Here is a 15985-nt window from a genome sequence, read left to right as displayed (position 1 = left end):
AGCTGATCATACTGCCTCCAAGACTAAAAGCATAACCTAGTTGATCTTCTATCATGGGCACAACTAGCCCAATCAACATCTATATATCTTATTAAATTAAGCAGCTTTTTGAACTCATAAAACAACCCATAATCAGCATACTCTTCACATATTGCATAATCCTCGTAATTGCATCCAAATGTGGCTTGTGGGGCTTCTTCATAGACTGACAGATCAGCCCCACTGAGTAATCGAAGTTAGGACAACGGGTAATAATAACATAGATAAGATTGCCCATGATCTACCTATACATAGTGACATTCTTTATCTCACTTCCAACATGAACTGCAAGTTTGGCATTTTGATATCCAATGGTGTTTTCATGGGCTTACATTTCATCATCCCATATTTTAGTAGCATATCCTGTACATACTATTTTTGTAGTAGCAAGATTCCTTGAGGTGTAGACATAACCTCGTTTTTCCAAGAAAGTATTTCACCTCTCCCAAATCTTTCACCTTAAACTCAGCTTGTAACATGGATTTAATTTCAACAATACCATGGTCATTATCTCTAGTAATGATCAAGTCTTCTACATAAATCACCAAGAATACATAACTTGTCTCTATCTTCTTCATCGAGCCTTGAAATCCTTACAAAAGAGGAACATACTTTGATAGGGCATGTAGTCTTCACCCTAATAGCATTTAAAAAAAAGGTTAATAAGATTTTGAGGGCCTTTCAATCTTGAGAAGGTAAGGGTAGGAGAGGCAAAATACACTACATGAAATGGGCTTACAACAAAGGGGCATCATTGGAGGAAGGTAGAAACACTTGTGAGGGCATGCTAGATATTAGGAGTGTGTCCAAGGAGAAAATTACGAGTTTGAAACAATTTTGCATTATGGTCTTTGAGTGAGAAAATGAGTATAGAAGACCTTGTATGTGAGCAAATGAAGGTGCGTGAGGGCATGCTAGATATTAGGAGTGTGTCCAAGGAGAAAATTACGAGTTTGAAACAATTTTGCATTATGGTCTTTGAGTGAGAAAATGAGTATAGAAGACCTTGTATGTGAGCAAATGAAGGTGCCAACTAAAGAATAACCAACAAGGAAGTACCCAAATATAAACCTCTAAAACCAACCAATTTTTACAAACATACAAGACTAAGCAACAACAAATGAAGACCAAAAAGATAAAGTTCTATGTCATTGAATGGCATAACTAGCAGTACCAGTTCCAAAACAAATATGGTTATACAGATGATAAAGTCCTATGACATTGAATGCCATATCTCTTTCACCTCTCCCTTGTACATATGATCCTCAATAATGTCTACATTCATGTCTAATGAAATAGTACTACAATGATATGATGCCTTAGAAAGACCTTCATGATAAGGATACTTTCATTTGAGTATTATGCCCTCGTTGTCCCAACCTCGTATTCTTTATGTATGAGATTCTCCAACAAGATGCCAATTCCAAATGCAACAATTATTAGCCCAAATGAGGCCTAAATGCTTGTAGAATGTAGGATAAGCTAGAAGTCCTTCAAAAAGAATAAGACAACTATAAATCAAGATACTCAAGTTAATCTATACATCTCTTGAATTATAGCCCTATTTCAAATTTGTCTATATGTCTCTTAAATTTAGACGACTATGTTTCAAAATTTTCTACACCTTTGCTGAATTATTAGCTCCTTCGTTAGGCTAACATTGATGTCATGAAACTTGACATCTCATTATGCCATAAATTCTCGAGTTTGGACAAGTTCGAACAAGTGCCATGAGATTGCCACTTAAACCTTTGGGCACCCTTCCAAAGCTTGGACTTAATAGCATGTGAACAACTATATGAAGGCAATGTAAGAAACATGGTAACAGTTTAGTGTTCATTGCAAAAAGTTGTATATCTCTAATGTTCAGGAAAAACATGTTTGGTAGGAAATACAAAAACCTTTCACATGGCATTTCAAAGGGACTTTTATGGTGGGAGCAAATACAGAAACTTTCAAACTCAAAAGTGTGTCTTGCAAATTTTCTAGCTAAAGATGAAGTATAAACTTTCAAGGCTTAAAGCGTTCTTGAAATTGCGAAGGTCCTTTGAAAATTCTCGCAATCCATTTTACATTAAACCTCGGTTTTTAGTGAAATGCTGTGTATTATACGAGAGAGCTTAGAACATGTCATTAGTAATATGACATGAGAGAGAGGGAATGAGCTATGATAATTGCTGAGAGTGTTAAAAGTTCCATGAATGGTAACGTTGATATTAAAATATGAAGGAAATAATGGCCTTTAGTACATGATTGGCAGGTGGTCTTTCTCAGGGAGACATGGAAAAGCTGCCTCCCGAGTCTTTTTGGGCAGTTATTGACAGTTGGCGTCACTGCAGTCCTCTCACGAGTCACTTTCTCCATCCGTCCAATTCTGGCTGGGAAAATATTCTATATTCTAAAAATTTAAAACCCTTATTTTCCCTCAATTTCTCCGGAAAATTATTTTCCCCCTTTTGGTAACTACTGTCCCCCTTTTTTTTTTTTCCTCTCTCCTTTTCTTTTTTTTCTTTTAACCCGAGAATAAACTGGTTGTTTTTTTTATAAAATAAATAAATAAATAAATTGGGGAATTTGCATGGCGCTCATTATCAGGAACCAATCTTGTGAGTAAGTGTGAATAATTAATCCTGTGATTGATTAATGGTGAATCATTAATCAGAGCTTTCGGAAGCTCAATTTCCTGCTGGCTGCCTGTAGTCTGGCAGAGCTGCGTGTGATTTGGAGCTGCACACCCGGTTTCCTCACCCCCTCCGGCCTTAACAGCCTGTATGCAAGAGCTCCCAGCAGCCCACCTGAGAAGGGGAGAAAAAGGGAAAAAATCACAAAATACATTTACTGCTATAAAAAATAAAACACCCAAAATAACTAATTCTCATATATAGGACACTCCTCAGACCCAGAAAGGGTTTGGGGGGGGGGGAGACAAAAGAACCTACATAAATAAATAAATAAATAAACATTTACAATTAGCAACTACAACACAAACAAAAACAAATTCCTGGGTTTATTTTATTTTATTTTAAAAATAATAATCAAATCCCATTCATTGAGCATCATTGTTGCCTACATCACTCCCTTCCACATTACAAAGAGTTCATCATTCAGAAGTAAAGAATTCATAAACACACCCAACAGGAAGAAATACAAAATCTAATCCATTCATTCAGCATCATTGTTGCTTAGTAGAGCTCTCCCTTGACTCACACACAATTGCAGTTAAGATTCAGAAGCATTACCTATCACTGGACTCACTATGTAGATCCATACATATTGAAAGTTCCAGCTGACTATTGCAGGCCCCAATACCCTCGCCGGGTTGATCCCCCCGCCTGAGATAGGCCTGCAATTAACAAGCAATTTCTTATATTTGCAATTACACCGATAGTATCGTTTGCAAAACAACCACAAACATGCTAGCACCACTACATCATGTAGCATTTTGACATTTTCCCACATTGTGGGAAAAGGGGCTCTTTAGCCTTGTTTTTTCCTAGTACTGTGTTCAACATCATGAGCTCCTATTAGATACACAGTCCCTCCCCCGCAAAAGCTCATGATGCTGTCGTAATTCACAATGTGGGAATTACAGTGGGAAACTTTTTGTGGTATAACTAGCCTGCATGTTTACATTCATAACCAGTCCAACCAAACTTAACATCTGACATCAGTATGCTTATGTATCATTCATGAAGTGTTATCTACACCGTTGAACTGCAAAGTAGCTGTATCAATGTTTATCAATACACGCATAGTTGCAAGTTTCTTCTCCTTGTTCTATAGGTCTAACAACCAATAATCTACAACACAACAGAGTCCTAAGAAGAAGGCAATGGGCAGTGAAAGACATCAGCTACTACCAATGGAAGCCTAAAGATTGTGCAGAAAATTTTGACTTACCCTACAATCATTATGTCCATTGCTATGATAGCACCTACTGCCAAGCCTGCAAACTCTCCAATCTGCAAACATCGACAGATTACCCACACCAAACTTGCACAATTAACACCAGGGAGAAAAGAAGGTGCCTCTTTTGTCTCAACACTTTCATCCATACTCACAGCTCGTGTATCGGTGGACACCGATGAGGCCACAAAAAGCAGCAGGAAACCAGCAAGCATCTCGGCAAGCACTGACTGCAGGTCTGTGCTGTTGGGAATCACCAGGAGGACACCGCTTGCCGGACGGAACACCACCTCTATTACCAATGCAGCTATTGTTGCCCCTACTAGTTGAGCAGATATGTACAAAGGAGCCTGCATAACAAAACTGAATTCCATCAAACTTGTATCCCCTCGGGGCAGAAGAAAGCTGAAAACATAACTGCTACATTGATGTTTGATTTGTCTTACATGGGAAAAGCGTAACACCCATATTTAAGTTTGAAAAGCAGAGGCTTACTGCACAAATAAACTCTGGTTGAGCTCCTGTGGTTGCTTTGCTACTCATATGGTACTAGTCTTCTTTTAATTCAGGTTATTAAAGGTTACAGGGAAGGTCTTCAGACCTTTGGAAGAAACCTAGATCTTTTCCTTCTGTGAAAGATTTGAACCAGTCTAACCCATCCAATCCCAAACCTATAATCCGCGGCGGATAAAATATCATTTCTGAAGAGAAGACAACATGCTTACCAATAATGTCACACAATTCCTGTTCTTATGTACAATCGACAATTCCAGGTGATCAGACACCGATCTTAGTTGTTGGGATTAAGAATATTTAAGTCATGAACATTTTACCCATTTTGTATATACTAATTCTTAGAAAGCATTAAGTCCGAATACCCCAAAGATTGCTACATCAAGGAATTCAGAGAACACAGTGCACAGATCCTGATCATTTGAAGCAACTCAATATGCCAATATCAATAATTTGAGTACTTGATTAAGTGACGTGCTAAAACAAGCATAGTCCATAGAGAGAAGGGTTTGAACTCTTACAAGAGCTAATGGGAAGTGGCGTATGGCCGTGTAAGCTACTGTAACTGCAGGATTGATTTGGGACCCAGATACATGCCCAAGGGAGAAGATGGCCACCATGACTGCAAGGCCACCCATTAGAGAAGTAGCAAGGGTTGCGACCACACCGTCGCCATATGTGTTCACTCTCACTGCCAACAGGGTGACCACCACCAGAAAGCTGGCCATGGCCTCCCCACCAACCTGCCATTGCAAAATTTACTCATGGAACCCTCATCCACAAAACTAGAACATAAAGATGGAGCTGCAACATCATGTAAGGACATGCTTTGTGCCATGCCACCATAGTCATCATCATCTACCTTCTAATCAGACTTCACATAGTACTCTCTCTTTTGAATTAGTTAATGATATCCTAGTTTTGTAGATGAAGATTAAAAACCAACTAGCTAATTGCAAAAACAAAAGCCTCCCACCATTCATCTAGGCTATGGTTCTAACTGTTTGGATCAAAAAACAGCACTGATGATGAACACAAATTAGAGTGTCAGAACCAGTGCTTACCTTTCTAACAAGTGAAATAACCTCCTCCTTAAGATCTGGCTCATCATCCATTTCTGCTGTGCTATGATTGTCTTGTGCATCAACCACGATGCTGCTGTCGCTGTACTGCCCGCTATCGCTGGTATTGATGCTATAATCTGCAAGAAGGGATTCTTTAAGCTGGTTCCCATTCTCTTCGACATTGACATCAATTGCCACTCCCCTGTCCGTATGCCCTTGCAAATGGTCACCTTCTGCATCCGGATCACCTCTCATTGTATAGTACTATGATATGCTGCCTACAAAACTCTCTGTCTATGGTGAGAAAGTTAAAGATTATAATGGCTAGTTAACTGTTGGTACAACCTCTCTGTGAGATTGGAGGAGCCGCCGAAGGGGCACAGGGTTTGTATAATTACTGAACCACACCAGCTCTGATTGATCATTGATGTGGCATTGAATTGGAATTCGGCTGTTTCAGCTGATCTGATGAATTCAGCTATTTCAGCTCTGATGCTCCGTTCAAGTATAACTTTAGCTGTGATTGATCATAGATGCTCCATTCAAACACAACCGTACCAGAGAATCCATCACATTGGCAGAGATTGCCAGCCTGATTCAAGCAATTCTCTATATTCCGCCTGAAATGGGCTAGAATTATGCAAGCCACGGAAAATGGCACACTTGATTCAGTCCTTTTAGGGCGAGTTAATAGCTGTTGCAGGCGGAGTGATGAAGCAGAGGCGGAGGTTTAAGCATGAATAATCTTGGGAGAGACAGGGGGATGCCAGACAGGGTGGATGTTTTGTCTGATCAAATGTGGGCGTCTAAAGGGAATAAAATAAGCAAGTGAAAGAGCAAGTTGGTCTCTGGTTGTGTTTGTGTGTGTGTGTGTGTGTGTGTGTGTGTGTGTGTCTCTCTCTCTCTCTCTTTTAAAACAGAACCCAAGTGCCAACAAAACTCCTCTCTCTCTCTCTCTCTCTCTCTCTCTCTCTCTCTCTCTCTCTCGTGGGGACCCAACAAAGCAAATAGAAGAAAGTCTCTCTCAAGAGATGGGACAAAGCTCTCTTCAGCCATGACAACACACTCTGACCTGCAGAAATGGTAATGGTAGTTATATGAGATCTATTACTCAGTCCAAGAGGGGTAAGAGTTAATTAGTCCACTGTCCCGTAGAAGGGCACACATTGATATTGCCCACTTCTCTCTCTCTCTCTCTCTCTCTCTCTCTCTCATGCCCCCCCCCCCCCACATACACCTACATCGAAAACGTGCTCGGTGCATGCCTTTCATCATAAAGGGTCATGATGGGGCCTTGGCCAAAACCTGCAATCTTGTGTGCCTGCAGGCTGCCTCCATATCACTTATAAGGACCAAGGGCCTTATAAGTGTGTTTGACGTGTGTGTGCACTCCCTTTTCTCCACCTTTAGAGATTAATGGCTCCTCACCACCTCTCTCGCCCTTGCCATGAAATGTTCCTATCACCCCCTCCCCCCCCCAACCTTTTGAGATTAATGGCTCACCATCTCTCTCGCCCTTGCCATGGAATGTTCCTATCATGTTCCCACTCACTTTCCCACCTTGATATTATAAATTCCATGGCTTATGGAGCTCGATATGGACATTGTCCCACTCCTTACCTTTGTTTAGAGAAAATGCATTGATTCCACACCATACACATGGGTCCACCAAGTATTTCAAACAAATTTTCCTTTGAGGGAGCTCTTCCTTTGGGTGGAGGGGACCTTCTTTATTTATTTACTTCTAATGCACTAACAAGGCTCAATCTTAAGCGCACACGCATATTGCTATGGCAATTAGATATTTGCTAACAAATATATTGGAAAAGGATGAATAAATCATTAAAAAATCTATTTTGACTCTATCAAAATTTATCTTACGCCTAAGGCTAAGTGATTACTAGGGACAAGTAAAGATCATCAAACTACACATTTGCATATTACAACGAATCTAATTTGCAATTGCAAGGAAGATAATCAAACGTGGCCTACATGTTTGAATATTACAAGGAAGATAATTTGCAGTTGCAAGGTGTTGGGAAAGGAAAGATAATCAAGTATCTTGCATGGGTAAACGTTTCCATATTACAAGGAAACAACTGGGTAAGTAGATTTTCCAAAAATTTAGGCCAAAGTTAAAATTTGGACAAAGATCAACTTGTTACTTGCTGCAAACAAAGCTTATAGTGCTAAGCATGTTTTGCAATCTTGGATGGTTTTTGTTGTCTCAATCTTCCCCTTTCCAAATTTTATTGAGATTGAGTGGAAATGATGCAGAGGGATTTCCTTTGGTCTATGGAGTAAAAATTAATAAGACAATCGAGAATAGTTTACATAAGTGAATTATTTGGTAAAATCTCATCTACAATAATTAATTGCTCTTGAAGTTCTTTGATTTTTGTCAAAAACTTATCAGTAGAGTCACGTTCATCTATGTGTTCACTCTCTAATGTTCACTCTCTAATTGCTTATATAGGTAAGCAATCACATGCCTCATTTATTCTTTGATACAACGAAGAAGTGCATACCATGATCTTTAGCTATCTTGCATGAGCAAATTCATGGAATCAAGGTACATTTAACTGATAATGTAATCAAGGCATGAGTCTTTGCATTTTTACTATTTTAATGAATTTTCTCAATTGTAAGTGGTGGTGTAGAATCCTAAGAAACATTTGTTTTTGTTCATCTTTAGCTATCTTGCATGAGCAAATCCACGGAATCATGGTACATTTAACGAATAATATAATCAAGGCATGAGTCTTTGCATTTTTGCTATTTTTATGAATCTTCTCAACTGTAAGTGGTGGTGTAGAATCCTAAGAAATATTTATTTTTGTTGCACTTGCAGCTTCCATAGCCACAACAAGACATCCATCAATTCTTTCCAACAAAACAAAAACCAACTCCGCACACAGCAAAGCATGGAATTGCGGCTTCCATAGCCACAACAAGACATCCATCAATTCTTTCTAACAAAACAAAAATCAACTCTTCACATGGCAAAGCATGGAATTGCCTTTTATCGTTGAACAAAGAGTAGATCCAAAACTTTGATAAGAATTAGGAAGACTATTGAGAATACTCTATACAAGTGAAATGTTAGGAAAAATATAATTTGCAATATTTAATTACTCCTTAAGGCTTTTGATCATGCTCAAAAACTGTTCATAGAGTTACCTTTCTTTATGTGTTCATTCTCTAGTTTCTTACATAGTTAAGCAACACAAGCCTCATTTCTTCCTTGATACAAATGTTTTAAGTGTATCTCAGGCTTATCTAGTTTTCTTACATGAGAAAATATGTAGTAGTACAAAAAAAAAAGTTGCACTTGCGGCTTCCATAGCCATAGGAAGACGGCCATCAATTCTTTCCAACAAAACCGAAACCAACTCCTCACATGACAAAGCATAGAATTGTGGCTTCCATAGCCACAATAAGGCATCCATCAATTCTTTCCAACTCGGGGGGGTGGGGTTGGTCACTCTATACAAATCCTATATATCACATGCGTTCATGGCATGCTTTATATATCCCTATGTGACCTTTTTTGTGATATTTGTTTGACCCTTTATGTTTTTTACCATAATTTATAAATCCCTTTCTGTAAGTTTATTTTTTTAATACAAGAATTTAAGAGACCCTTATGTAATAAATACAAAATACTAGTTTTATTGTAGAATTGATCGCGAACTAGTTGCATCAACACCTATCTGCCACATCACCTAATCTGCTACATTTTACTTCTTTGCATCATTGCCAGGCTATCAACTCATCAGCCACTGATATGTTCACTGTTTTTAGCCTCAACTGCTCCATCAAACATTGATCTAACCTTCTTGAGCTATGTTTACTGCTGCATGACATCACTGGATATTTTTTGCTGCGTTTCGGGATCCGTCAAAGTATGACACATGCTTAACTCATACTCTTTGCCCTGGTCCTCAAGACACAGGAGTTCAATGTTTAATATTCACCCTACATAGTATGTTTGTTGCATTGAGAATGATATATATATTCATCCTACAAATTGTTGAATGGGTGTTTGATGACGTCAATAGCCATATGTCCTCCAACAAGCAGGTGACTAGTAGGGTAGCGTGTCTCGACAGCAAACACGTACAATAGCTCCAAGTTGATGCAGTAATTGCAAATGTTGAGAGTGCTAGAGGGAGTAGGTAGACCATGAATTAACTAGGCAACAATTAAATAGGCATGCAACAGCTCAAGATTATCCGAAACCAACCAAGCAACAACTGTATACTAGGAATAGCAGTAGGATAGCTGGTAACAAGGTCGGTAATCAAGTCTCCTGGCATTGTAATAGTTGTGGACAATAGGATAGTACTTCAACAAAACTCCACAAACTGGCAATGTCCTCCCAAGGAGTGAGGCCAGTAGTGGGCATCAGAGGGATGAATGATAGCTAGCTAAAATAAATAAATACTCTATAAATAGAATCCTATTTATAGAGTATCTGAGATGTAATCTACTACAAAAAACAAGACATTTAATAATAATGAAATAGCATGGATGTGCTTTTGGGGTTGGTTTAAGGAGTCTTAACCATGGATTACTAGAAACCCAAAAATTATTGGCCAAACAATTACTCCATGGCTACGACAGCTTTCCATGCCTCAGTAAGTTACCTAGATGTTGCCAAAAGGCCAACCATACAAGCAAAGTGATGTAGGTGTCATGGTGTGGTCTTTATGCATTAACTTGAAGTACTTCACCCAAGGGGACTAAGCTAGCATGGATGCATGCAACAAACACACAAGTATGTAATGGAATCTACCTTAACACTTTGTTGTGGCATGTGCTCAAAGCAATGTCTGAACATTTCATCCTCCTAGTTTTCACCATAGGTCTTAATCATTGTTGTCCATGCCACCACACCTTGGGAAGGCATCTTGTCAAACACTCCACAAGCTTTTCCTATCAAGCCATATTTTCGATACATGTCTATCAACATAGTATCCACAAAAAAATCATTGTCTAGAATTTCCCTAACCTCTACTGTCATGGCATGTTTCGACAGCTGCTAAGGTGCTACAAGATTCAAGCAAAGAACATATGTGGGAGGATCTATAGACATGCCTACAAATTACATAATCTAAAACAGTCCAGCACCTCCTTGGCACACCCCTATTCTGAGCACCTTGCAACTGACAAACTGTTAAACATATTTATTTTATTGACAAACCACTGAACATAAGTGAGCCACATTGGTAAAGTGGGATTGTGTAAAAGGATGTCTTAATAATGATAATAATGGTTGGAATCTCGAATGACGGGACCAAGTTTGTGGAGTTCTTCCATCTACACTATTTTAATAAAGGAAAAAAGAAATAAGGGTCCTCTATGCTATAGAAATCTTCAAGGATGTAGCATGAAACTGACATATTCAAGGAAAATTATGCTTATTCAAGGTAAATTTGAAGTATGTAACATGCAACATTGCATTAAAAAGAAACTTGGGTTACCTATCGTAGAAGGATGGACAAAACTATGTAGGTATCTTGTAAACATTTGGTTTCTATTGCAAGCAAGTTCACAAAACTTGCTCCTCCTCATCACCATCACCATCCTAATTTGTCTCATGATCACAATACCACATGCTGTTTCTTTGCTTTACTAGATCCCTTGCTTAGCTCTCTGCAAAAGCAAATCAGTAAAATTTGAGTTGGAACCTTGTGGGTGGCTAAATGCATGGAGACCAACAACAGCTACAGCAAGTACAATACATTTACTTGATTATATGATAACATCTTATACCACAGCAGCTATACTAAGTAGGTCTACAACAACTACAACAAGTAGAATATATGATTGGAGCTAACACGACTTGACTCTTCATCCAAACTGTTCCTTTTCATGGAGAGGAGATCTTGCCTTGGTCTACATCCAATCAATTTGAGAAACATGGACAATACCCTATTTGCATTGATGAAAGCCAGAGAGATGTACAAAGTAGCCATTATCCATGACCCTAGAAACCTTGCCACAGTACACAACAAAAAACTCTACTCTCTCCATTCTTCCAGCTTCTATCACCATCCCAATACTCATTATTTATGTCATGGTTCCTGTGATGATCTTTAGCAGTCCTATTGATACCATGAGGCATATTCCACGGTGGATTCCGTGCCACGGTGAATTCCATAAGATTTTATTACCGAGGCTCATACACAAAGTGGATTCTTTGTGCAAGAAGTTGATGGGGACGCCTATCCTTTTCGGGCGTTTTGTTAATTTTATGTGTACATGGGTGATTCCATAGCAGGTGATTTCGCAAAATAGATATTTAAATTAATAAACGTTTATGAGTTTAGAGTGCGCACTCGTGATAAATTAAGGTTAGGATTGATTTCTAACCGATTTATTTATGTACCTTAAGACTGCTAGGTATTCACTTTTGTCAGTTTAATTGTATTATTTTACTAACGATTGTGAATGCTTCAGTTGATGTGTAGAGATAACAGCGGTGGCAATGGAAAGCATTGCAGGATAGTGTGCATTCAAATTTATCATCAATATTTTGATGGGCGCATGTCTTAGGCATGGCGCCTATATTTTGTCACGCTTATTTATCAAAGCGCTTGATATTTATTTATTATTTTTGTATGCGCATGGGCGCACGATCTAGATATTTGTATTTGGACATTGTGTTTGGGTACGCCTGACTTCTTGGGTGCCCATTAGCTTTAATTCTTTATTGGCACAAAAGCAAACTCAAAAGCTAAAGCGTGCTATTTTGTAAATTGGGCTATTATTTGAGCTTAAAGATGATCAATATATGAAATACATGCTTTGTGGAGCGCTCACACAAGGCATGGGGGGAGATTGCACCCAATTGGTTTCTTGTTCATGTCATGCAAGATTTCTACATTGATTTGTGTGCAAAAAGTAGAGTTCTTTTGTTCTTGGGGACCTTCTGACGCTCACTATGCGTGCTTACGGCATCCGATCTGTATACCAGTGGTATTAGAGAGAAGCTGAAATCGAGAGCTTCCAATCGCTTACCATCTTGTGCGAAGGCGGAGCTCCTGGAACGATCGAGCTCTACAGTCAGTTTCATCGCGAACGGTTAATACAAGTGTGTTCTTGGCGGTCAAGAACCCCTATCTACTCTCTGATCGCGAAGGACTAGCCTGTGGAGGCGGAGGACCACTTGGACATCTTCTTCTTCAAGTCGTCTGTGAATAGATAAGAAAACTCCTCTTCCATAGCCAAAAAGCTTAGAAGCTTTATTTCAATGGTTAAAGAGCTTAATAGTAAGCTTAATAAGAAGCATTAAAAAGCTTAAATTCACGGAATCTGACGAACGATGGCAGCGGCATCTTGACGCCTGAATCGGCGGCGCAAAAAACGGCCCCCTCCTAAAATCGAAATCGTTGCTAGATCAGTTTTCTTTTTCCTAAAGCTTAAGTCAATTAAGCTTTAAAGAAGCTTAATCACCCAAGTCCACTAAGCCTCCTTACTCCTGCAAGTTACTTAAGTCACAGAGGTCACTACTGACTTATCCAACCACTCCCATAAAGGCTGTTCATATGCAGAAGCCTACAAACTAGTCTATTGCTCTCTAGTAGACTCTGTTCACACCTGCAGACTTGCTAAACTAGTTTCAACAAATGCAGAAGGTCATACGCAGTTCATACGCAGTTTCTACAAAGACAATGAATACCGTATACGCAAAGGAGAAAGACCATAAAAGCCAAAAAAAAATTTACAAGCCTTGTATACCCGCCTTTGAGCTATGCTCATCCCGTTAATCAGATTTCAAGAGTGTGAGGTCTTTTGGATTTTACAGGATGACCGATCCAAATATGGACGATTTTATGGCTGAAGGTGATTTACCTGAACCAACGATGGAACAAAAGTTGGATTTGATTATGATGCAGCTTGATGAAGAACGAAGAGCCCCACAAGCTTTGCAGGTTCAATTGGCCAATTTGCAACGACCTACCACCGACAAAGATGGACCGCAACCCGAAGATCTTATACGACATACCATCGATACGACACTTGAAGCCCAATCCATCCGCAAAGAAACAAAGATAAGTAAAAGAAACTTCAAATTTTGTACTTTCAATGGATCTCAAGATGGAAAGACTGTACTTGCATTTATCAGTCAATTTGATTATTACTTCCATGAAGAAACATATTCTGAGAAAGACAAAATTAAATGTGTCACTAACCATTTAGTTGATCGAGCATCTTTATGGTGGACTGTGGTCCGCAAGAGCATTGATTGTCCACTACCTGGGAGACTTTCCAAAAGAAGTTTTTGCAAAATTTCCTTCCTCCTCAATTCCATGAAAAAGCCATCAAGCAATGGGATCTTCTACAGCAAAGAGATCGCGAACCTATTTCCCAATACACTGAACGTTTTTGGAATGCCCTACTACAACTACGCATGCTCGAAGATGTACCTGAAGCGACTCACAAATGCAAGTTTATGTCTGGCCTACTTTGACATTATTATGCTGAAGTCAATATGTTCAAGCCAACAACCCTTGAAGATGAAATTTCCTTGGCTCATGACACTGAAGACAAGATTCGCGGAAGAGATAAGCGTCCACAACAATTTCAAACTAATGGTAACTATGGTTCCAAGCAATTCAATTCAAATTTTTGAAGATTCAATCAAAGTCGTTTTCTTCCATCTTCATTGCGTAAGTCTTGGACACGACCACCTGCTTTGCCATCAAACACCAATCCAAACCCTAAGCCATCTTCACAGCTAAATCCCAACATTCTTAAACTTCCTGCCATTACCAACAATGTATCTAAAGCCAAACCAATAGTTTGTTATAAATGTCATCAACCTGGACATCTAGCAGCCAATTGCCAAACCAAAAAGCCACCTGTCCATATCAATTATCTTGGAGCAATGGAAGATGAAGAACGTGAGGAAATGCCTGATTTTACGGAAGATGATGACGACATTGGTACTACTTCGGATACTTTGCCAGGTATGCCAACTCCACATTCTTTGTTAACAATGAAATGTTTTGTGCATGGTAAATAAAAGATTATTTTACATGATGATGGTAGTACACATGATTTTATTTCTGCAAAGTTAGTGAAAGAATTGAAATTACAAACTGTTTCTACACATTATCGCATTAAAGCTGCATTCCTAGGCACGAGATATAATTGAATACAAGAGATACATAATTTAGAAATTAAAATTGGTGAATATACTGAACGAAGAAATTTCCTAGTTGTACCTTTGCAGTCTAGTGACATTATCTTAGGAATGCCTTAGCGTCATCAGTATAATCCTGACATAGATTATTCTACGCATTCAATTAAAATTTATTTTCAAGGAAAACCAATCACATTGCATGGTATGCATGCTTCTAATAATTTTCCACTACTTACTCATACTCATGCTAAACGTGCATTACGTAAAAGTAGCAAATCTTATTTAATATGGGTAAATGAACTTCAAGCTAAAGAAAAACATATGCATCCTAGGCATACACAATTTCTTGCTCAATTTCAAGATTGTTTTGCTGATGATTTACCACCTAGACTACCACCTTCACGACCTGAAGATCACAAAATAGACTTAATTCCTAGAACACAACCACCATGTAAAGCACCATATAGGCATAACCAAATTGAACAGAAAGAAATTCAAAATCAAATAGAGGAATTGCTTAACAGAGGATTAATTAGACCTAGTAGTTCTCCATTTGGTGCACCTGTCTTATTAGTAAAGAAGAAGAATAATACTTATCGCATGTGCATTGATTATCGTGCCCTAAATAAAATTACTGTTAAGAATAGATATCCGATTCCTAGGGTAGATGATCTTATGGATAAACTACAAGGATCTGCCATATTCAGTAAGATAGATCTTAAATCTGGTTATCATCAAGTAAGATTGGATAAATCTGATCTTATGGATAAACTACAAGGATCTGCCATATTCAGTAAGATAGATCTTAAATCTGGTTATCATCAAGTAAGATTGGATAAATTTGATATATTCAAAACTGCATTTAGAACACAATTTGGACACTATGAATTTCTAGTGATGCCTTTCGGTCTAACTAATGCACCAGCTACATTTAGTCGCATGATGAATCACATATTTTTGAAATATCAGCATTGTGTCATAGTATTCTTTGATGATATATTGGTATTCAGTAAAAATGAGAAGGAGCATTATGAACATCTGTCTTTAGTTTTCAAGTTGTTAAAAGATAATCAATGTATGCTAATCCAGAAAAGAGTGAATTCTTTCAAACAGAAATTGAATATCTAGGACATATTGTTTCATTAGAAGGTATTAAAGTTGACCCTAAAAAGATAGAAGCAATTTTAAATTGGCCCATACCCAAAAATGTGCATGAGTTACGTTCTTTTCTAGGTCTTGCTAGTTTTTATAGAAAGTTTGTGCGAAATTTCTCATTACTTGCTTTACCTTTGACTAAACTTTTAAAGAA

At 38.4% G+C, this 15985-nt stretch overlaps 1 protein-coding gene across 2 annotated transcripts; it reads right to left on the bottom strand.

Moving 5' to 3' along the window:
- Positions 1–2547: 2547 nt before the first annotated feature.
- Positions 2548–6446, bottom strand: LOC148012045 (aquaporin NIP1-1-like). Of its 2 annotated transcripts, XM_087669323.1 has the most exons (6): positions 5523–6419; positions 4980–5201; positions 4101–4295; positions 3940–4001; positions 3279–3382; positions 2548–2834 (listed from the first exon to the last, which is right to left on the bottom strand). In XM_087669323.1, exons 1-6 carry the CDS (start codon positions 5775–5777, stop codon positions 2698–2700), a joined length of 975 nt encoding a protein of 324 aa, XP_087525449.1. In that variant the 5' UTR covers positions 5778–6419; the 3' UTR covers positions 2548–2697. The 2 variants fall into 2 exon arrangements, with proteins under 2 accessions (XP_087525449.1, XP_087525448.1); XM_087669322.1 differs by having other exon boundaries at positions 3940–4295; positions 5523–6446.
- Between the last annotated feature and the right edge of the window lie 9539 nt (positions 6447–15985).

Source organism: Lygodium microphyllum, chromosome 27 (assembly GCF_053477565.2).
Source record: "Lygodium microphyllum isolate KBCC chromosome 27, Lygodium_microphyllum_v1.1.10, whole genome shotgun sequence".
Classification (NCBI taxonomy): domain Eukaryota; kingdom Viridiplantae; phylum Streptophyta; class Polypodiopsida; order Schizaeales; family Lygodiaceae; genus Lygodium; species Lygodium microphyllum.
Note: the sequence above shows the minus strand (reverse complement) of the source record. Positions and strands in the feature narration are given on the sequence as shown.